The sequence below is a fragment of the Nerophis lumbriciformis genome, linkage group LG03, assembly GCF_033978685.3.
Source record: "Nerophis lumbriciformis linkage group LG03, RoL_Nlum_v2.1, whole genome shotgun sequence".
Taxonomy (NCBI): Eukaryota; Metazoa; Chordata; class Actinopteri; order Syngnathiformes; family Syngnathidae; genus Nerophis; species Nerophis lumbriciformis.
Genome location: NC_084550.2, coordinates 35,238,768 through 35,261,346, shown reverse-complemented (window position 1 = coordinate 35,261,346; position 22,579 = coordinate 35,238,768). Strand labels below are relative to the sequence as shown.

General features: G+C 38.6%; 1 protein-coding gene across 1 annotated transcript in view; it reads left to right on the top strand.

The window, feature by feature from the left end:
* Window positions 1-22,579, top strand: part of LOC133583694 (plexin-A2-like) — a 452,088-nt gene that overhangs the window by 291,471 nt on the left and 138,038 nt on the right. Inside the window, exons 13-15 of the mRNA XM_061937663.2 lie at window positions 9,371-9,522; window positions 14,980-15,097; window positions 15,375-15,511. Of these exons, the coding sequence (XP_061793647.1) occupies window positions 9,371-9,522; window positions 14,980-15,097; window positions 15,375-15,511 (407 nt within the window). The remainder of the gene's footprint in view (window positions 1-9,370; window positions 9,523-14,979; window positions 15,098-15,374; window positions 15,512-22,579) is intronic.

Genomic DNA, 22,579 nt, shown 5'->3' with positions numbered 1-22,579 from the left:
GGTTAAGCGACTTGTCGGCAGACATTTTGTCAACAACTTGGCTTTAAATATAAAAAAAAAAAAAAAAAAAAAGAACTTGTCTGAAAAGGGGCGGGGATTATTGGTGACCGGAACCGGAATGCAACATCGCTCACACACACTAGTAAGATTCTCTTACACACACTGGTAAAATGCTCTTACACACACTGGTAAAATGCTCTTACACACACTGGTAAAATGCTTGCATACACACTGGTAAGATGCGCTCATACACATAACTGAAATCTTTGCACACATACTACTGAAATTGTTGTCTCTCACACGCACGTGTAAAAAGCACACACACACACACAGGTGAAATCCGTTTATACATACTAGTGAAAAATAATTCCAGGTGTGTGTGCGTGTGTGTGTGTGCGTGAGACAAAAACATTTCAGTAGTGTTTATAAGAGTGTTTCAGTAGTGTATGTAAGAATGTTTCAGTAGTGTTTATAAGAGTGTTTCAGTAGTGTATGTAAGAATGTTTCAGTAGTGTTTATAAGAGTGTTTCAGTAGTGTATGTAAGAGTGTTTCAGTAGTGTATGTAAGAATGTTTCAGTAGTGTTTATAAGAGTGTTTCAGTAGTGTATGTAAGAATGTTTCAGTAGTGTTTATAAGAGTGTTTCAGTAGTGTATGTAAGAATGTTTCAGTAGTGTTTATAAGAATGTTTCAGTAGTGTTTATAAGAGTGTTTCAGTAGTGTATGTAAGAATGTTTCAGTAGTGTTTATAAGAGTGTTTCAGTAGTGTATGTAAGAGTGTTTCAGTAGTGTTTATAAGAGTGTTTCAGTAGTGTTTATAAGAGTGTTTCAGTAGTGTATGTAAGAGTGTTTCAGTAGTGTTTATAAGAGTGTTTCAGTAGTTTATGTAAGAGTGTTTCAGTAGTGTTTATAAGAGCGTTTCAGTAGTGTTTATAAGAGTGTTTCAGTAGTGTTTATAAGAGTGTTTCAGTAGTGTTTATAAGAGTGTTTCAGTAGTGTATGTAAGAGCATTTCAGTAGTGTTTATAAGAGTGTTTCAGTAGTGTATGTAAGAGTGTTTCAGTAGTGTTTATAAGAGTGTTTCAGTAGTGTATGTAAGAGCATTTCAGTAGTGTTTATAAGAGTGTTTCAGTAGTGTTTATAAGAGTCTTTCAGTAGTGTGTATAAAAGAAAAAGATTTCAGTTGTTTATGTGAGAGCATTTCAGTTGTGTATGTAAGAGCATTTCAGTAGTGTTTATAAGAGTGTTTCAGTAGTGTATAAAAGAAAAAGATTTCAGTTGTTTGTGTGAGAGCATTTCAGTAGTGTATGTAAGAGGTAATTCTGAATAATGTCCCTAACGGCCCCTCATAGATCGGTGCGGCGTCTTCAGTAATGCGGACGCTGTATTGATCCGTTGTGGTGAAGAAGGAGCTGAGCCGGAAGGCAAAGCTCTCAATTTACCGGTCGATCTACGTTCCCATCCTCACCTATGGTCATGAGCGTTGGGTTATGACCGAAAGGACAAGATCACGGGTACAAGCGGCCAAAATTAGTTTCCTCCGCCGGGTGGCGGGTCTCTCCCTTAGAGATAGGGTGAGAAGCTCTGCCATCCGGGGGGAGCTCAAAGTAAAGCCGCTGCTCCTCCACATGGAGAGGAGCCAGATGAGGTGGTTCGGGCATCTGGTCAGGATGCCACCCGAATGCCTCCCTAGGGAGGTGTTTAGGGCACGTCCGACCGGTAGCTGGCCTGGGAACGCCTCGGGGTTCCCCGAGAGGAGCTGGACGAAGTGGCTGGGGAGAGGGAAGTCTGGGCTTCCCTGCTTAGGCTGCTGCCCCCGCGACCCGACCTCGAATAAGCGGAAGAAGATGGATGGATGGTTTAGGGTAAAAAAATAAAGTAAAATTCACGGTGGTTTTTAAAGCATTTTACTGTAACTAAAAAAACATTGTCAACTGTCAGCTCAGTCTCCAGCATGTTACTGTAAAATGTTGTAACTGTCAATAGAAAACTGAATTTTTACGGTAAAATTCTGCAAACTGAGCTGTCAGGTTTTTTTGGGTTTTTTTTTACTGTAAAACAATTGGAGTTTTTACAGTGTTTTACTGTAAATGGCAAAACGGTATCACATTTTCTCACAGTAAAAGAACAGCAGCTCAGTTGCCAAAATGTCACCGTCAAAAACAGTTATTTTTCATTTAAGGTAAAATGCTGTAAAAACGACATTGCTGTGAAATATTATTATTTATATATTATTATATATTGTGTATTATTACTATGATATATTAATATATCCTTTTTGCAGTGTATAATTTGATGCATGACCTGCTTTTTAAATCATACTGTAAGTCAAGCAGATACAAATTATTCATTTCTATTTTAACAAAACAATAAAACGATTTTTGATAATATATTTGTTGTAATAGTATATTTGTTGCATTATTAGATAATATTTAAGTTTTAAAAAAATGCAATTTTATGAGGAACATGTACTAAAAGCTTCACTTTTCCCACATTTTGGTATTTTACAGCCTTATTCCAAAATGGAATAAATCCATGTTTGTCCTCAAAATTCGACACACAATACCCTATAATGACAATGTGAAAAGTGTTTTCTTTAAAAAACTTTTTGCAAATGTATTAAAAAATGTAAATTAAAAAAATCACATGGAGCCTTTGCTCAATACTTTGTTGATGCACTTTTGCCAGTAATTACAGCTTCAAATATCTTTAAATACGATGCCACAAGCTTGGCACACTATCTTTGGGCACATTTAACCATTCCTCTTTGCAGCACCTCTCAAGCTCCATCAGGTTGGATGGGAAGTGGTGGTTTTCATCTAAAAAATATTTAAATAAAAAAAAAAAACATTGTCATTACGGGGTTATTGTGTTTAGAATTTTGAGGACAAAAATTAATGTATTCCATTTTGAAATAATGCTGTAACGTAACAAGATGTGGAAAAAGTGAAGCGCTGTGAATACTTTTGGATGCACTGTATTGTTTAAATAAATGTACAGTAATCAATAAAAAGCAGTTCAAAGCAGCTTTCTAAATAAATTTGCCCCTAGAACAATGTAGCTCTCTCATTAGACCTAGGTGTACCTAATCATTAGACCTAGGTGTACCTAATGAAGTGTACATACCCACGTTGACAGTTGCCAGAATTTGTGCATTTGATGGATCTCATCATATTTTACAAAAGTGCAACCTCGGCGAAGGGGTCACATGACAAGATGTACACTTCAAAGACCTGCGGCGCCCTTGATGTCCCGCTGGTAATAATAGCGTTTGGCAAAAGGACTCAAGTAGAGTGTTCAGCTCGACCAGGGGGGTCCAAACATTTTCCACCGAGGAACTGAAAAATAAAAGCATGCGGTGGCCATTTGGATAGTTCTTATTTTGAAAAGCAGTACAGTATTGTTGTACCCATTAGGGCTCCCCTCAATACTAGTGAACGTTAAAGGTCCAGGGGACCCATAAGGGTCTCAGTCATTAAAATGTTAATAATAAGTCATTTATTAATATTGTTTTTAACTTTCAACATCAATAGATCAACTTCTGTTGACATAAAGTTCAAATTGTTTTTAATGTTTTATCACCTTTTTTAGTCAAACCCTTAATTAAATAGGAAAAATACAAATATGCAAAATTTTACCCCCAAAAAATGTTCAAAGTAAAATATTTGATGTGAACTAATTGCAGTTTTAACGAGGTAAATCATTCGTAACAGCACTGATTTTGATTCTTTTTTTTTTTTTTTAGCAATGGTCGTTTAAAAAAAACCAGGGGACCCAAAAGGGTCTCAGTCATTAAAGTGTTAATAATAAGTCATATATTAATATTTTTTTTAAACTTTCAATGCTTAATTTTTTAATAAATCAACTTTTGTTGACATAAAGTTCAAATTGTTTTGAATGTTTTATCACCTTTTTTAGTCAAACCCTTAATTAAATAGGAAAAATACAAACATGCAAGATTTTACCCCCAAAAAATGTTCAAAGTGAAATATTTGATGTGCACTAATTGCAGTTTTAACGAGGTAAATCATTCGTAACAGCATTGATTTTGATTCATTATTTTTTTTTTTAGCAATGGTCGTTTAAAAAAAACCAGGGGACCCAAAAGGGTCTCATTCATTAAAGTGTTAATAATAAGTCATATATTAATATTTTTTTTTAAACTTTCAACGCTTAATTATCAATAAATCAACTTTTGTTGACATAAAGTTCAAATCGCTTATAATGTTTTATGACCTTTTTTGTCAAACCCTATACAAAATATGCAAGATTTTACCCCCCAAAAAATGTTCAAAGTAAAATATTGGATGTGAACTAATTGGAGTTTTAACGAGGTAAATAATTTGTAACAACATTGCTTTTGATTCATTTTTGTTTTTTGAGCAATGGCCGTTTAAAAAAAAACAAAAACAGGTTTAAGGTCTCGGAGATCCAAAAGGCCCCCACTCATATCAAATAAGTCATATATTAATATATATTATTTTTGACTTTTAAACACTTTGATCAACTTCACATCTGTCGATTATACCTTTGTATTATTTCTGAGCAATAAAAAACTCTGCATGGCAACTTTGTGTTATAAGTGTCAATACTGCAACATTTTCTCGTTTCTTTGCACCAGTCTGCTCTTTTATTCCACTTTTTAATGTTATTTTTAAAACTGTGGCTGCACTTTGGACACCCCTGAGCTAGAACATCTGCATGTCCAAATGGTTCCAGTACAGACTGTTATTTTACTTTGGAGACGATGAAGTGTTTTAATAATGAGCTGCATTATTTTGGGGATTATTTTGGTTGTAAAAATGTAAGATGTTTTCTTTCAACAAAGATCATGGAGTTATTATGTAATTACAAAAGGAAGAGGATTAATATGGCGGTTTACCTGACACATGAAACGTGGCAAATAGCAGTATAGTGTTGAATATCATAAAATGTGTTTAGTGACTACAACACAGCGTCAGTTACTATGTAGAGTGGCGCTTTCCATAATTTTCAGCAAACTGCTTTGCACAATGATTAACCCCCTTGTTCCTCTCACACCCAGGAATGGGGCTTGATGAATCCCTTCCCTACTGTATCTTCAGGCCAAGTGAATTCTAGTTTTAAATGGTCTTTGCTAGAGATGTCCGATAGTGGCTTTTTTGCCGATGTCCGATATTCCGATACTGTCCAACTCTTAATTACCGATTCCGATATTAACCGATAGCGATATATACAGTCGTGGAATTAACACATTATTATGCCTAAAAAAACATACAACACAATCATGTGTGCTTACGGACTGTATCCCTGCAGACTGTATTGATATATATTGATATATAATGTAGGAACCAGAAATAATAATAGCAGAAAGAAACAACCCCTATGTGCGAATGAGTGTGAATGAGTATAAATGGGGGAGGGAGGTTTTTTCGGTTGGTGCACTAATTGTAAGTGTATCTTGTGTTTTTTATGTTGATTTAATAAAATAAAAAATATATATATATATATATTATTTTATTTATTTTATTTTTTTTTATATTTCTTGTGCGGCCCGGTACCAATCGATCCATGGACCGGTGGTTGGGGACCACTGAGTCAAACCATACGACTATGACATGATTTAACCCACATGTGTCAAACCTAAGGTCTTGCCACATCATTTTATACGGCCCGCCAACGCCTGGACATAGTATGAGTGAACTAGAATTTGTAATTCCGTTAGGAATTGCATGTGAAAAGTGAAGTGAGTGGATGTTGGAACGGTTCTGATCGAATGAGAAATGTGGGATATGGAGTTGATTGTATATTTTCTATTCATTGTAAATGGGGAGAAAATTACCGAAAATTCTGGGAAAACTGGGAATTTTGGTCAAGGGAAAACATGTTTTTTGTTCGATATATAGGAAGAACAGTGTGGGTGGATGGTTCAAACGTTGGATTCGGTTTTAAAAAATGGGAAACATTTTTTGAAATTTTGGAAAAACTGGGAAGTTTAGAAAATATTGTTACTCACACAATTGTCCTAGATGATATGAGTGGGTTGGTGTTGGAATTTTTTGAATCGGTTGAAAAATGTTGATGTAGTAACATTTCGGAATTCCTGGAATTTCGGGAAAACTGGGAATTTTTGAAAAAATTGATACCAGCACAATTGTCCTAGATGATATGAGTGGGTTGGTGTTGGAATATTTTGAATTGGTTGAAGAATGTTGACGTAGTAACAGTTTGAATTTAAATGGGTATTTTGCAATTCCTGGAATTTCGGGAAAACTGGGAATTTTTGAAAATATTGATACCAGCACAATTGTCCTAGATGATATGAGTGGGTTGGTGTTGGAATGTTTTGAATCGGTTGAAAAATGTTGACGTAGTAACAGTTTGAATTTAAATGGGTATTTCGGAATTCCTGGAATTTCGGGAAAACTGGGAATTTGTACGAAAATAAAAATGGTAGTTTTGTTGCCCCAATTACGAGAATTTTTTTGAAGGTGGAATGGTCAAAAGCGGTTGAAAATGTGGACTGTGAAAACTTTCCAGGAAGAGGTGAAATTAGGACTTTGGAAAACCGGGAATTCCTGGAATTGTTTTGAAATCGGAAAATAGTAGTTTGATTTTCCAAGGTGAGTGGAGTGTGTGGATGTTGGAACGGTTCGAATCAGGTGAGAAATGTGGGAGTTGTGCAAGTTGGAAAAATGGCCCATTCATTTTCAATGGGAAAAATGACTCGGAAAACCGGGAATTCTGGGTAATCTGGGATATTTTTAAAAACATTTTTTGGGGAGCTCACGATTCTCGGTCGAGCCGAACGTTTTGATAATCGAATGGTTCCAATCGGACGAACACTGTGGGCTGTGGAGCGCGCCAAACCTTTGCAAAGGAATAATAATAGAGGATTTTTTGGTGGAATCTTACATGTGTGAATGTTAGACATTCACACAATAATAATAAATATATAATTGTTTTGGTGTGGAATCCAAAAATATGCACCCGGGGATAGGTTGATTGGCAACACTAAATTGGCCCTAGTGTGTGAATGTGAGTGTGAATGTTGTCTGTCTATCTGTGTTGGCCCTGCGATGAGGTGGCGACTTGTCCAGGGTGTACCCCGCCTTCCGCCCGAATGCAGCTGAGATAGGCTCCAGCACCCCCCCGCGATCCCAAAAGGGACAAGCGGTAGAAAATGGATGGATCTTATATGTGAGAATGTTAGGACATTCACACAATAATAATAATATTAATACTACTACTACTACTACTACTACTACTACTACTAACAATAATAATAATACATATATGTTTTTTGGTGTAGAATCTTATATGTGGGAATGTTTGGACATTCACACAATAATAATAATAATAATAAATAGATGATTTTTTTGGTGTGGAATCTTATATCTGAGAATGTTTGGACATTCACACAATAGTAATATTAATACTACTACTACTACTAATAATAATAATAAATATATGTTTTTTTGGTGTAGAATCTTATATGTGGGAATGTTTGGACAGTCACACAATAATACTACTAATATTATTATTATTATTATTATTATTATTATTATTAATAATAATTTGATTATTTTTTGGTGTAGAATCTTAGGTGTGAGAATGTTTGGAAATTCACACAATATTGTTATTTTTATTATTATTATTATTATTAATAATAATAATAAATATATGTTTTTTGGTGTAGAATCTTAGGTGTGAGAATGTTTGGAAATTCACACAATATTATTATTATTATTATTATTATTATTATTATTATTATTATTATTATTATTATTATTAATAATAATAATAAATGTATGTTTTTGGTGTAGAATCTTACATGTGTGAATGTTAGACATTCACACAATAATAATAAATAGATAATTGTTTTGGTGTGGAATCCAAAGACATGCACCTGGGGATAGGTTGATTGGCAACACTAAATTGGCCCTAGTGTGTGAATGTGAGTGTGAATGTTGTCTGTCTATCTGTGTTGGCCCTGCGATGAGGTGGCGACTTGTCCAGGGTGTACGCCGCCTTCCGCCCGAATGCAGCTGAGATAGGCTCCAGCACCCCCCCGCGATCCCAAAAGGGACAAGCGGTAGAAAATGGATGGATCTTATATGTGAGAATGTTAGGACATTCACACAATAATAATAATATTAATACTACTACTAATACTACTATTATTATTATTATTATTATTATTATTATTATTATTATTATTATTATTATTATTATTAATAATAATAATAATTTGATTATTTTTTGGTGTAGAATCTTAGGTGTGAGAATGTTAGGAAATTCACACAATATTATTATTATTATTATTATTATTATTATTATTATTATTATTATTATTATTAATAATAATACATATGTGTTTTTTGGTGTAGAATCTTAGGTGTGAGAATGTTTGGAAATTCACACAATATTATTATTATTATTATTATTATTATTATTATTATTATTATTAATAATAATAAATATATGTTTTTTGGTGTAGAATCTTATATGTGTGAATGATTGGACATTCACACAATAATAATAATAATAATAATAAATAGATGATTTTTTTGGTGTAGAATCTTATATCTGAGAATGTCTGGACATTCACACAATAGTAATATTAATACTACTACTACTACTAATAATAATAATAATAATAATAATAATAATAATAAATATATGTTTTTTTGGTGTAGAATCTTATATGTGGGAATGTTTGGACATTCACACAATAATACTACTAATATTATTATTATTATTATTATTATTATTATTATTATTATTATTATTAATAATAATAATAATAATAATAATTCTATTATTTTTTGGTGTAGAATCTTAGGTGTGAGAATGTTTGGAAATTCACACAATATTATTATTATTATTATTATTATTGTTATTAATAATAAATATATGTTTTTTGGTGTAGAATCTTAGGTGTGAGAATGTTTGGAAATTCACACAATATTATTATTATTATTATTATTAATAATAATAAATATATGTTTTTTGGTGTAGAATCTTAGGTGTGAGAATGTTTGGAAATTCACACAATATTATTATTATTATTATTATTATTATTATTATTATTATTATTAATAATAATAATAAATATATGTTTTTTGGTGTAGAATCTTATATGTGTGAATGATTGGACATTCACACAATAAAGTACCTTATTTCCGACTAAATGTATTCGTTGTTTGTCATTTTGACTGAAAATGAATATGTACTGCATGGAATTGCATTCCTATTAAACTTGAATGATATCAATATTGCAACATATAATATCTTATTATCACACTACCAAACATTTGTTTTGTCAAAAAAAACAACTTAAATATGCGTGCATGACTTATGATTTCAAACGTCCATGTGGTCCTTGTGCAGGTGAGCCCAGTTGCGGGGCCTCTGGAGGGCGGCACCCTGGTCACCATCCAAGGCCTGAACCTGGGCCTGGCCTTCTCCGAGCTGGAGGGCAACGTGCAGGTGGCGGGAGTGCCCTGCCTTCCCCAGGAGGAGGGATACATCACCGCCCAACAGTAAGACGCACGCTTTTCCTAACAAGCGTGTAAATAAACTCAACGCTGTTATTGTGGGGTGGGCGGGGCTTGCGTGGCCCCGCGGGCAGAAGGGAAGGACAGATTTCGCGTGGCTGCCGGCTGCCATTAAAATGCGCGGCGTGTCGCTGACTGGAGGCACAATCTGTTTCTCTCGCACACGTAATGCCATTGGCCTTTCTCTTTTATACCTTTCTCTTTTATAACCTTGTCAAAATAATACTGTGAAAACAGGAAATACATATCAGGTGATGTCGCTGCCAAGACTTTCACTTCATTTCACTTATTCAACGGCTTATTCACTGCACATGTTATCTCACTGACCCGGCAGACAACGTGGCTTTACGGTTGTCATGGCAACTGTAGGTAATAGTGGGTGGCAGTCGTGCGGTGGACTGGCGGGGAGGGGTAGTTTATCATCGGAGTTCTGTTTTCCATTAGGAAGAAGGATGGTCCTCTACATTGACCCGCTACTTTTATGAAAGCAGTCTCCATCATAGAGGAGAAGTGTTCCGCATTCCAACCAAGCCGTGATCTTGCCACAGTACGGCCGGGAAAAACCCAGTTTTTTAAAATTCAGTGTAAAAAAATCAGTGTTAAAAGATTCAATGTAAAAAAATATTCAGTGTATAAAGATTCAGTGTAAAAAAAAAAAATTTAAGTGTTTAAAGATTCAGTGTAAAAAAGTACAGTGTATAAAAATCCCTGTAAAAAAAATTTAGTGTATGAAAATCATTGTAAATAAAATTCAGTGTAACAAAATTCAGTGTAAAATAACTCAATGTATTAAAACAAGTGGAAAAAAATTGTGTTTAAAGATTCAGTGTACAAAATAATAATTGTAAACAAATTTAGTGTATAAAAAATGCAGTGTTTAAAGATTCAGCGTAAAAAATGTCTGTGTTTAAAGATCCAGTAAAAGTAGTGTATAAAAATCATTGTAAAAAATGTCCATGTAAAAAATGTAGCGTATGATATTCAGCGTAAAAACATTTGTGTAAAAAATTCACCGTATGAAAATCATTGTAAAAAAAAAATCATAATGTGAAATGGTCATCAGAATCAAAATGTTTTATTTTGATGACCACTTCTTCACCTTTTTGACCTCGGGGTCTAACCTTTCTACTACAGAGGGGCCCGGGGCCCACACAAAGTTTAACATTGAATTAGTCATCTTACTCTTGAGTTGAATGCATTAATTATATCTAACCTACTTACAGTCGACAACCTTGTCAAATGTTATGAAAGCATGTTTTAATCACAAAGATTATTATCAAGGCTTAGGTCAGACTGATTATAAAAGTCAATACTAAGCAAATATACTGAAAGTGATGAAAAATAAATTTTTACGTAGTTCTAAAATAAATACATTCTAACTGAATGAATAAAAAAATATATATTTCTTAAATAAACTGTTTAAGTGCACAACTTAATTATTTTCAATTACATTTTCATTTAAGTGCAAATGAAAATACAGCTTCACACCTTTAGTCATAATTCTTGCGCTTAAGAAACTTATCCAGGACTACGTGGCCAAAGTGGCCTAAATCGTTTTTTTTTTTTCTAAATCTGATTTTTTTTCCAGTTGACTATGTAAATTACAAGCAAAACGTGATCTTGATGTGGCCCCCGATGTGGTCTTGACGTCTGATAAAGTTAAAACAAAGGAAGAAATAAACAAGGAAGTGGCTACCACTACGACTTTACAAAATAAAAGTCAACACACCTTAAAGGGGAACATTATCACAATTTCAGAAGGGTTAAAACCATTAAAAATCAGTTCCCAGTGGCTTATTTTATTTTTCGAAGTTTTTTTCAAAATTTTACCCATCATGCAATATCCCTAAAAAAAGCTTCAAAGTGCCTGATTTTAACCATCGTTATATACACCCGTCCATTTTCCTGTGACGTCACATAGTGATGCCAATACAAACAAACAGCAAGCTATAGCGACATTAGCTCGGATTCAAACTCGGATTTCAGCGGCTTAAGCGATTCAACAGATTACGAATGTATTGAAACGGATGGTTGTAGTGTGGAGGCAGGTAGCGAAAACGAAATTGAAGAAGAAACTGAAGCTATTGAGCCATATCGGTTTGAACCGTATGCAAGCGAAACCGACAAAAACGACACGGGAGAAAGCGAGGACGAATTAGGCGATCGCCTTCTAACCAACGATTGGTATGTGTTTGTTTGGCATTAAAGGAAACTAACAACTATGAACTAGGTTTACAGCATATGAAATACATTTGGCAACAACATGCACTTTGAGAGTGCAGACAGCCCATTTCAGGCGCGCTAAGAATATATATTTTTCCACGATTTCAGCACTCAGGTTAACCATACCTAAATAGACACAAAATACGGCATTACACAAGACTACCCGAATGTACTTGAATGATTGAAAAAAATAAATGTTTTTAAGCTAAATTATTGGTAAACACAGTTTATGTATAATAATTTACGTAAAACCGCGAATAAAGTTTTCATCAATTAATATATTCTGTAGACATACCCTCATCCGCTCTCTTTTCCTGAATGCTGATCTGTCCAGTTTTGGAGTTGATGTCAGCAGGCCAGGGAAGTTAGGGTCTTTATCGTTGGAAATGCATCTGCTTTGAGTGTCGCAGGATATCCACACATTCTTGCCATCTCTGTCGTAGCATAGCTTTCGTCGGTAAAGTGTGCGGAACAAACGACTGACCATTTCGTCGGCTTTCCCCACACCCTCGTATTTTGAACAAATTTCGTCCAATTTCTTGCCACTTTCGCATCTTTGGGCCACTGGTGCAACTTGAATCCGTCCCTGTTCGTGTTGTTACACCCTCCGACAACACACCGACGAAAGTGAGAAAATGGCGGATTGCTTCCCGATTTGACGTCACGTCGTGACGTCATCGCTCCGAGAGCGAATAATAGAAAGGCGTTTAGTTCGCCAAAATTCACCCATTTAGAGTTCGGAAATCTGTTAAAAAAATATATGGTCTTTTTTCTGCAACATCAAGGTATATATTGACGCTTACATAGGTCTGGTGATAATGTTCCCCTTTAAAAAATAGTGTTTTTTTTATTTGAAAATAAATATAAATAATATAATATATAAATGTATGTATATATGTAGTGTGTAATATATTTGAGAGGGTTGTAGTCTTTTTATGGCTGTTAAGTAGAGGAGACACGGACATCTGCGTGGATCTACCTTAGCTTGATTTTCCAACTCACTTACGCAATGTACGTAACATGTAAGCAGTCCTTTAACAATCGCTTTTTCTTTGGAATCAAAAAATATATGTTCATATATTACATATAGCTTTTTATTTGTGCACTAATGATTAGTCACCGAAAATTTGGCCGCCGAAAAAAAAGACTTTGCTCACTGAAAGCGGACGTTGTGATGTGACGTACATCGCAAAAAGTCGCCTTCAGGTCGCATTTCCGTTTCGACTGAAGTCACATTTGAAAAGATCAGATTCCAATGCATTTGTTTAAACTGGCAAAAAAAAAAAAAAAAAAAAGTGATATGGTGCACAGTGTAAACGCGGTCTACGACTTTAGCTCCAGACTTCATGTTTGTTTGATATTGTCATTACTGCCACAAGTGGTGGGAAAGTGTATCACAACCCAGTACCGCTGCGGCCCATACGGACCACAGCTGAGAAACTGATATTAATTTTGACGTCCCTCTAGTCTCGAGCAGTCTTTTTGAACCACAGATATTGATTATGAAATGTCACCTAATTGGTCAAAAAAAATATTTTTTGCAAACCAATAATTATATAATCTGCAAATAATGTGCTGCTGTGCTGTCTCCAGATCAGCAGAGTAACCATGTAATAATTGTCCATATCAGTAGGTGGCAGCAGATGGCTCATTGCTTTCTCAGCCTACTTTTAGACAAGATCATTAATGATAGTTATGGTTTGGAGTCTTATCAAACAACTGTAGCCTACTGAGTTTCATTGTTAACATTTTCTGCTGGTGGTGTTCCCAAGGATTGCTTCAATTAAAAAATGTGCCTTGGCTCAAAAAAGGTTGGTCTAGAGCAGTGTTTTTCAACCTTTTTTGAGCGAAGGCACATTTTTTGCGTTGAAAAAATGCGGAGGCACACCACCAGCAGAAATCATAAAAAAACAAAACTCAGTTGACAGTAAAAAGTTGTTGTCACAATTGTTGGATATGACTTTAAATCATAACCCACCATGCATCAATATAGGTCTTGTCTCAAAGTAGGTGTACTGCATCAATATAGGTCTTGTCTCAAAGTAGGTGTACTGCATCAATATAGGTCTTGTCTCAAAGTAAGTGTACTGCATTAATATAAGTCTTGTCTCAAAGTAGGTGTACTGCATCAATATAGGTCTTGTCTCAAAGCAGGTGTACTGCATCAATATAGGTCTTGTCTCAAGTAGGTGTACTGCATCAATATAGGTCTTGTCTCAAAGTAGGTGTACTGCATCAATATAGGTCTTGTCTCAAAGTAGGTGTACTGCATCACTATAGGTCTTGTCTCAAAGTAGGTATACTGTATCACTATAGGTCTTGTCTCAAAGTAGGTGTACTGCTTCAATATAGGTCTTGTCTCAAAGTAGGTATACTGTATCACTATAGGTCGTGTCTCAAAGTAGGTGTACTGTCACCACCTGTCACATCACACCCTGACTTATTTTGACTTTTTTGCTGTGTGTAGTGTTTTACTTATTGCCTTGCGCTCCTATTTTGGTGGCTTTTTCTCTTTTTTTGGTATTTTCCTGTAGCAGTTTCATGTCTCCCTTTGAAAGATATTTCCCGCATCTACTTTGTTTTAGCAATCAAGATTTCTTTCAGTTTTTTTTATCCTCCTTTGTGGGGACATTGTTGATTGTCATGTCATGTTCGGATGTACATTGTCTTTGCTCCACAGTAAGTCTTTGCTGTTGTCCAGCATTCTGTTTTTCTTTACTTTGTAGCCAGTTCAGTTTTAGTTTTGTTCCGCGTAGCCTTCCCTAAGCTTCAATGCCTTTTCTTAGTGGCACTCACCTTTTGTTTATTTTTGATTTAAGCATTTGACACTTTTTTACCTGCACGCTGCCTCCCGCTGTTTCCGACATCTACAAAGCAATTAGCTACCTGCTGCCACCTACTGATATGGAAGAGTATTACACGGTTACTCTGCCCAGCTCTAGACAGCACCGACACTCAACAACAACACATCATTTTCAGACTATAATTACCGGTCTGCAAAAAATATTTTTAACCCAAATAGGTGAAATTAGATAATCTCCCACAGTACACCAGACTGTATCTCACGGCACAGTGGTTGAAAAACACTGGTCTAGAGCGTGCTCGCGGCCCAACAATATTATTACATATAAAATAACTCAGTGTATTAAAACCGGTGTTTAAAGATTCTGATGTAAACAACGGGTGTCTGCATGCTGACAAGGTGTTCTTGTGTACCAGGATCGTGTGCGAGATGACGGCCGGCTCCAGAGGAAGTACGCCGGGCCCGGTCAAGCTTTGTGTGGGGGAATGCAGACCAGAACTTCGCGCACAATCCTCCCAGCTCTACTCCTTTGTGGTAATTGTGAGACTAAATGTGCGTTTCCTGCATGTGCAGCAGAGGAGAAGACACCTTCATGTAACCCAGTTATGATCCAGTAGAGGAGAAAACAATAGCAGAGCTTTTATTCTGAAAGATATTGCCTATTAGTCATTGTGTTATTTATTAGCCTGCTGCTGAGATGCTCTTTCAGCCTTATTAGTCTGCGTGGGGTTTGCAAATCTGCTTACCTAACAGGCTGTTCCACTAATCAAAGCAACAAATGCAGCCATCTTTCATTCTGAATCCTCAACAGACTCCTTCCATGCTGGCGCTGACCCCGGGCAGAGGGCCTGAGTCTGGGGGCACCAAGGTCACCATTGTCGGGGATAACCTGGACGCTGGTAGCTCCGTCAATGTTTACTTTGGGAATCAAACCTGTGAGCTGTACGGGTGAGTTAAACAGTGATAAACGTATTATATGGAGGTTCATTTGTGTCTTTGTTAGCAACGCTTTGTTTTGCACAAAATGTATGTCACTGAATTGTTTGTGTTTGAACTTTGTGAACAAATTATGCTGACAGTTTCATTGAAAACAATTCAGTGTTTAAAATTCAGTGTAAAAAAATTAAATGTATAAAATTCAGTGTATGAAAATCATTAAAAAAAAAATTAAAGGCCTACTGAAATGCGATTTTCTTATTTAAACGGGGATAGCAGGTCCATTCTATGGGTCATACTTGATCATATCCCGATATTGCCATATTTTTGCTGAAAGGATTTAGTAGAGAACATCGACGATAAAGTTTGCAACTTTTGGTCGCTGATAAAAAAGCCTTGCCTGTACCGGAAGTAGCAGACGAGTAGCGTGACGTCACAAGTTGTGGAGCTCCTCACATCCGCACATTGTTTACAATCATGGCCACCAGCAGCGAGAGCGATTCGAACCGAAAAAGCGACAATTTCCCCATTAATTTGAGCGAGGATGAAAGATTTGTGGATGAGGAAAGTGAGAGTGAAGGACTAGAGGGCAGTGGGAGCGATTCAGATAGGGAAGATGCTGTGAGAGGCGGGTGGGACCTGATATTCAGCTGGGAATGACTAAAACAGTAAATAAACACAAGACATATATATACTCTATTAGCCACAACACAACCAGGCTTATATTTAATATGCCACAAATTAATCCCGCATAACAAACACGATCCCCACTCCCGTCCATATAACCCGCCAATACAACTCAAACACCTGCACAACACACTCAATCCCACAGCCCAAAGTACCGTTCACCTCCCCAAAGTTCATACAGCACATATATTTCCCCAAAGTCCCCAAAGTTACGTACGTGACATGCACATAGCGGCACGCACGTACGGGCAAGCGATCAAATGTTTGGAAGCGTACTCACGGTACCGCGTCTGCGCATCCAACTCAAAGTCCTCCTGGTAAGGGTCTCTGTTGTCCCAGTTCTCCACAGGCCAATGGTAAAGCTTGACTGTCATCTTCCGGGAATGTAAACAATAAAACACCGGCTGTGTTATCCGGCACAACTGTCAGGGGGTGCATTCTATAGTGGGGTGCGTTATCCGGCACAACACCTGCCGCAATACACCGCTTCCCACCTACAGTTTTCTTCTTTGCTGTCTCCATTGTTCATTGAACAAATTGCAAAAGATTCACCAACACAGATATCCAGAATACTGTGGAATTTTGCGATGAAAACAGACGACTTAATAGCTGACCACCATGCTGTCCCAAAATGTCCGCTACTATCCGTGACGTCACGCGCTGACGTCATCATACCCAGACATTTTCAGCAGGATATTACGCGCGAAATTTAAAATTGCACTTTAGTAAACTAACCCGGCTCAAAGTATTGGCATGTGTTGCAATGTTAAGATTTCATCATTGATATATAAACTATCAGACTGCGTGGTCGGTAGTAGCGGGTTTCAGTAGGCCTTTAAGTGTATGAAAATCATTGTAAAAAAAAATCTGTGTAAAAAACCTCAGTGTATAAAAACTGTTGTAAACAAATTCAGTGTAAAAAAAAATCAGTGTTTAAAGATTCAGTGTAAAAAATTAAGTGTTAAAGATTTTGTGTAAAAAAATTCAGTGTATAAAATTTCATTGTAAACAAATTAACTGTATAAAAAAATTCAGTGTAAAAATTTTTATTGTAAACAAATTCAGTGTAAAAAAAAAATTAAGTGTTTAAAGATTCAGTGTAAAAAAAGTTCAGTGTATAAAAATGTATTGTAAACAAATTCAGTGTGAAAAAAATCAGGGTTGAAAGTTCAGTGTAAAAAAAAAAAAAGTGTTTAAAGATTTTGTGTTTAGAAATTCATTGTAAACAAATTCACTGTATTAAAATTCAGTGTAAAAAAATTAATTGTAAACAAATTCAGTGTTTAAAGATTCAGTGTAAAAAAGATGCAGTGTTTAAAGATTGAGTGTAAATAAATTCACTGTATAAAAATTCTCCTCTCTGAGCTGCCACCTTAACGTGGTAGAGGAGTTTGCGTGTCCCAATGATCCTAGGAGCTATGTTGTCCGGGGGCTTCTATGCCCCCTGGTAGGGTCTCCCAAGGCAAACTGGTCCTAGGTGAGGGATCAGACAAAGAGCAGCTCGAAGACCTCTATGAAGAACACGAACAAGGAACCCAGATTTCCCTCGCCCGGACGCGGGTCACCGGGGCCCTCCTCTGGAGCCAGGCCCGGAGGTGTGGCACGATGGCGAGCGCCTGGTGGCCGGGCCTGTCCCCATGGGGCCCGGCCGGGCACAGCCCGAAGAGGCAACGTGGGTCCCCCCTCCAATGGGCTCACCACCCATAGCAGGGGTCATAGAGGTCGGGTGCGATGTGAGCTGGGCGGAAGCCGAAGGCAGGGCACTTGGCGGTCCGATCCTCGGCTACAGAAGCTAGCTCTTGGGACGTGGAACGTCACCTCGCTGGGGGGGAAGGAGCCTGAGCTAGTGCGTGAGGTGGAGAAGTTCCGGCTAGATATAGTCGGACTCACTTCGACGCACAGCAAGGGCTCTGGAACCAGTTCTCTTGACAGGGGCTGGACTCTCTTCCACTCTGGCGTTGCCAGCAATGAGAGGCGACGGGCTGGGGTGGCAATTCTTGTTTCCCCTCGGCTCAAAGCCTGCACGTTGGAGTTCAACCCGGTGGACGAGAGGGTAGCTTCCCTCCGCCTTCGGGTGGGGGGACGGGTCCTGACTGTTGTTTGCGCTTACGCGCCCAACGGCAGTTCAGATTACCCACCCTTTTTGGATTCACTCGAGGGAGTACTGGAGAGTGCTCCCCCGGGTGATTCCCTCGTTCTACTGGGGGACTTCAACGCTCATGTTGGCAACGACAGTGAAACCTGGAGAAGCGTGATTGGGAAGAATGGCCGCCCGGATCTGAACCCGAGTGGTGTTTTGTTGTTGGACTTTTGTGCTCGTCACGGATTGTCAATAACAAACACCATGTTCAAACATAAGGGTGTCCATATGTGCACTTGGCACCAGGACACCCTAGGCCGCAGTTCCATGATCGACTTTGTAGTTGTGTCATCGGATTTGCGGCCTCATGTTTTGGACACTCGGGTGAAGAGAGGGGCGGAGCTTTCTACCGATCACCACCTGGTGGTGAGTTGGCTGCGATGGTGGGGGAGGATGCCGGACAGACCTGGCAGGCCCAAACGCATTGTGAGGGTTTGCTGGGAACGTCTAGCAGAGTCTCCTGTCAGAGAGAGTTTCAATTCCCACCTCCGGAAGAACTTTGAACATGTCACGAGGGAGGCGCTGGACATTGAGTCCGAGTGGACGATGTTCCGTACCTCTGTTGTCGGGGCGGCCGATTGGAGCTGTGGCCGCAGGGTAGTTGGTGCCTGTCGTGGCGGTAATCCTAGAACCCGTTGGTGGACACCGGCGGTGAGGGATGCCGTCAAGCTGAAGAAGGAGTCCTATCGGGTTCTTTTGGCTCATGGGACTCCTGACGCAGCAGACAGGTACCGACAGGCCAAGCGGTGTGCGGCTTCAGCGGTCGCGGAGGCAAAAACTCGGACATGGGAGGAGTTCGGTGAGGCCATGGAAAAAGACTTCCGGACGGCTTCGAAGCAATTCTGGACCACCATCCGCCGCCTCAGGAAGGGGAAGCAGTGCAGTGTCAACACCGTGTATGGTGGGGATGGTGCTCTGTTGACCTCGACTGCGGATGTTGTGGATCGGTGGAGAGAATACTTCGAAGACCTCCTCAATCCTACCAGCACGTCTTCCTATGAGGAAGCAGGGCCTGGGGAATCTGTGGTGGGCTCTCCTATTTCTGGGGCTGAGGTTGCCGAGGTAGTTAAAAAGCTCCTCGGTGGCAAGGCCCCGGGGGTGGATGAGATCCGCCCGGAGTTCCTTAAGGCTCTGGATGTTGTGGGGCTGTCTTGGTTGACAAGACTCTGCAACATCGCGTGGACATCGGGGGCGGTACCTCTGGATTGGCAGACCGGGGTGGTGGTTCCTCTCTTTAAGAAGGGGAACCGGAGGGTGTGTTCCAACTATCGTGGGATCACACTCCTCAGCCTTCCCGGTAAGGTCTATTCAGGTGTACTGGAGAGGAGGCTACGCCGGATAGTCGAACCTCGGATTCAGGAGGAACAGTGTGGTTTTCGTCCTGGTCGTGGAACTGTGGACCAGCTCTATACTCTCGGCAGGGTCCTTGAGGGTGCATGGGAGTTTGCCCAACCAGTCTACATGTGCTTTGTGGACTTGGAGAAGGCATTCGACCGTGTACCCCGGGAAGTCCTGTGGGGAGTGCTCAGAGAGTATGGGGTAACGGACTGTCTTATTGTGGCGGTTCGCTCCCTGTATAATCGGTGTCAGAGCTTGGTCCGCATTGCCGGCAGTAAGTCGGACACGTTTCCAGTGAGGGTTGGACTCCGCCAGGGCTGCCCTTTGTCACCGATTCTGTTCATAACCTTTATGGACAGAATTTCTAGGCGCAGTCAGGGCGTTGAGGGTATCTGGTTTGGTGGCTGCAGGATTAGGTCTCTGCTTTTTGCAGATGATGTGGTCCTGATGGCTTCATCTGGCCAAGATCTTCAGCTCTCACTGGATCGGTTCGCAGCCCAGTGTGAAGCGACTGGGATGAGAATCAGCACCTCCAAATCCGAGTCCATGGTTCTCGCCCGGAAAAGGGTGGAGTGCCATCTCCGGGTTGGGGAGGAGATCTTGCCCCAAGTGGAGGAGTTCAAGTACCTCGGAGTCTTGTTCACGAGTGAGGGAAGAGTGGATCGTGAGATCGACAGGCGGATCGGTGCGGCATCTTCAGTAATGCGGACGCTGTATCGATCCGTTGTGGTGAAGAAGGAGCTGAGCCAGAAGGCAAAGCTCTCGATTTACCGGTCGATCTACGTTCCCATCCTCACCTATGGTCATGAGCTTTGGGTCATGACCGAAAGGACAAGATCACGGGTACAAGCGGCCGAAATGAGTTTCCTCCGCCGGGTGGCGGGGCTCTCCCTTAGAGATAGGGTGAGAAGCTCTGCCATCCGGGGGGAGCTCAAAGTAAAGCCGCTGCTCCTCCATATCGAGAGGAGCCAGATGAGGTGGTTCGGGCATCTGGTCAGGATGCCACCCGAACGCCTCCCTCGGGAGGTGTTTCGGGCACGTCCGACCGGTAGGAGGCCACGGGGAAGACCCAGGACACGTTGAGAAGACTATGTCTCCCGGCTGGCCTGGGAACGCCTCGGGATCCACCGGGAGGAGCTGGACGAAGTGGCTGGGGAGAGGGAAGTCTGGGCTTCCCTGCTTAGGCTGCTGCCCCCGCGACCCGACCTCGGATAAGCGGAAGAAGATGGATGGATGGATGGATGGTATAAAAATTCAGTGTAAAAAAATTCAATGCTGAAAAGTTCAGTGTCGAAAAATTCCGCAAAGTTACTCGTCTTCATTGCTACATTTAGACTTTCATGTTGTTCGTCGTTAGCGACGCTTTGACTTCCAGTTAGCTTCACGCTAGGCTAATGCACCGTGTGTTTTTGTGCCTCGGACTGGAATTAAACAAGCATTCTTACCTGCAAGCTGCTTTCTGCTGTCCTTTGCACCCTGGGAAACACGACCTTTGCACCCTGGGAGACACGACCTTCGCAGACATGCGACCAGATCGTAACACAAGTCTCCAAAAAGAATTGAAAAAAATCACCCAGTGACGTCCAAAATGTACTGGCGGATATTGCCCTTTGTGTGACGTGGGAGCACAAACCACCAAGCAGGTTTAGGCATTACAAAAAAATAAGGATTTCTTTATAATGCGAAGGGGACAAGCGGTAGAAAATGAATGGATGGATGGATGGGTGGCAGTTCTGTGATTAACTACATTCCTCCATAAAATAGATAAACAGCTCTGAAAAAAAGTCGATATTACTTAAAATAAAACTGGTTTTGTCTAATAAAATTCTAGCCAAACATTTAATAAAATCAAATAAGGCTACAAGAGAAGTATCCAACACTTCTCTTTTCTAAAGTAAGTACAGCAGATATAGATCATCTCATCAGGGATGTCAAAGTGGTTTTCATTGAGGGCCACATGGCAGTTATGGCTGCCATCAGAGGGCCGCTTGTAACAGTCTCTGGATTTCATTATTAATTATATCAATTGTTTTAAGTAGACTGTCGATTTTACAGTAAAAACTTTATATTTACAAAAATTTACTGTAAAATATAGTGGGGTTTTTTACAACATTTTATGGTAAATGGAAAAAGAGTTCCACTGTTTTTGGGGAGGTTTTTACGGAAAAAGCTGGCAGCTTATTTACCAGAATTGTTGTGGGATCTGAGTCGAGAATGTCGTTGTGGCTTGTGCAGCCCTTTGAGACACTTGTGATTTAGGGCTATATAAGTAAACATTGATTGATTGATTGTGTTACATTTACATTGGTTTTTACAACATTATATTGTTAATGGGAAAACAGTACAAGTTATTTTTTTATTCTGGCAATTTAGCATAATATTCTCTATTTAATGATATTTTACCTACAATAAAACTATAATATTATCTATTTAAGGATATTTTACATACAATAAAACTATAATATTATCTGTTTAATTATATTTTACCTACAATAAAACTATAATATTATCTATTTAATATTTTACCTACAACAAAACTATAATATTATCTATTTAATGATATTTTACCTACAATAAAACTGTAATATTCTCTATTTAATGATATTTTACCTACAATAAAACTATAATATTATCTGTTTAATTATATTTTACCTACAATAAAACTATAATATTATCTATTTAATATTTTACCTACAACAAAACTATAATATTATCTATTTAATGATATTTTACCTACAATAAAACTATAATATTATCTATTTAATTATATTTTACCTACAATAAAACTATAATATTCTTTATTTAATTATATTTTACCTACAATAAAACAATATTTTTTATTTAATGACGTGTTACCTACAATAAAGCTTTAATATTCTTTATTTAATGATATTTTACCTACAATAAAACTATAA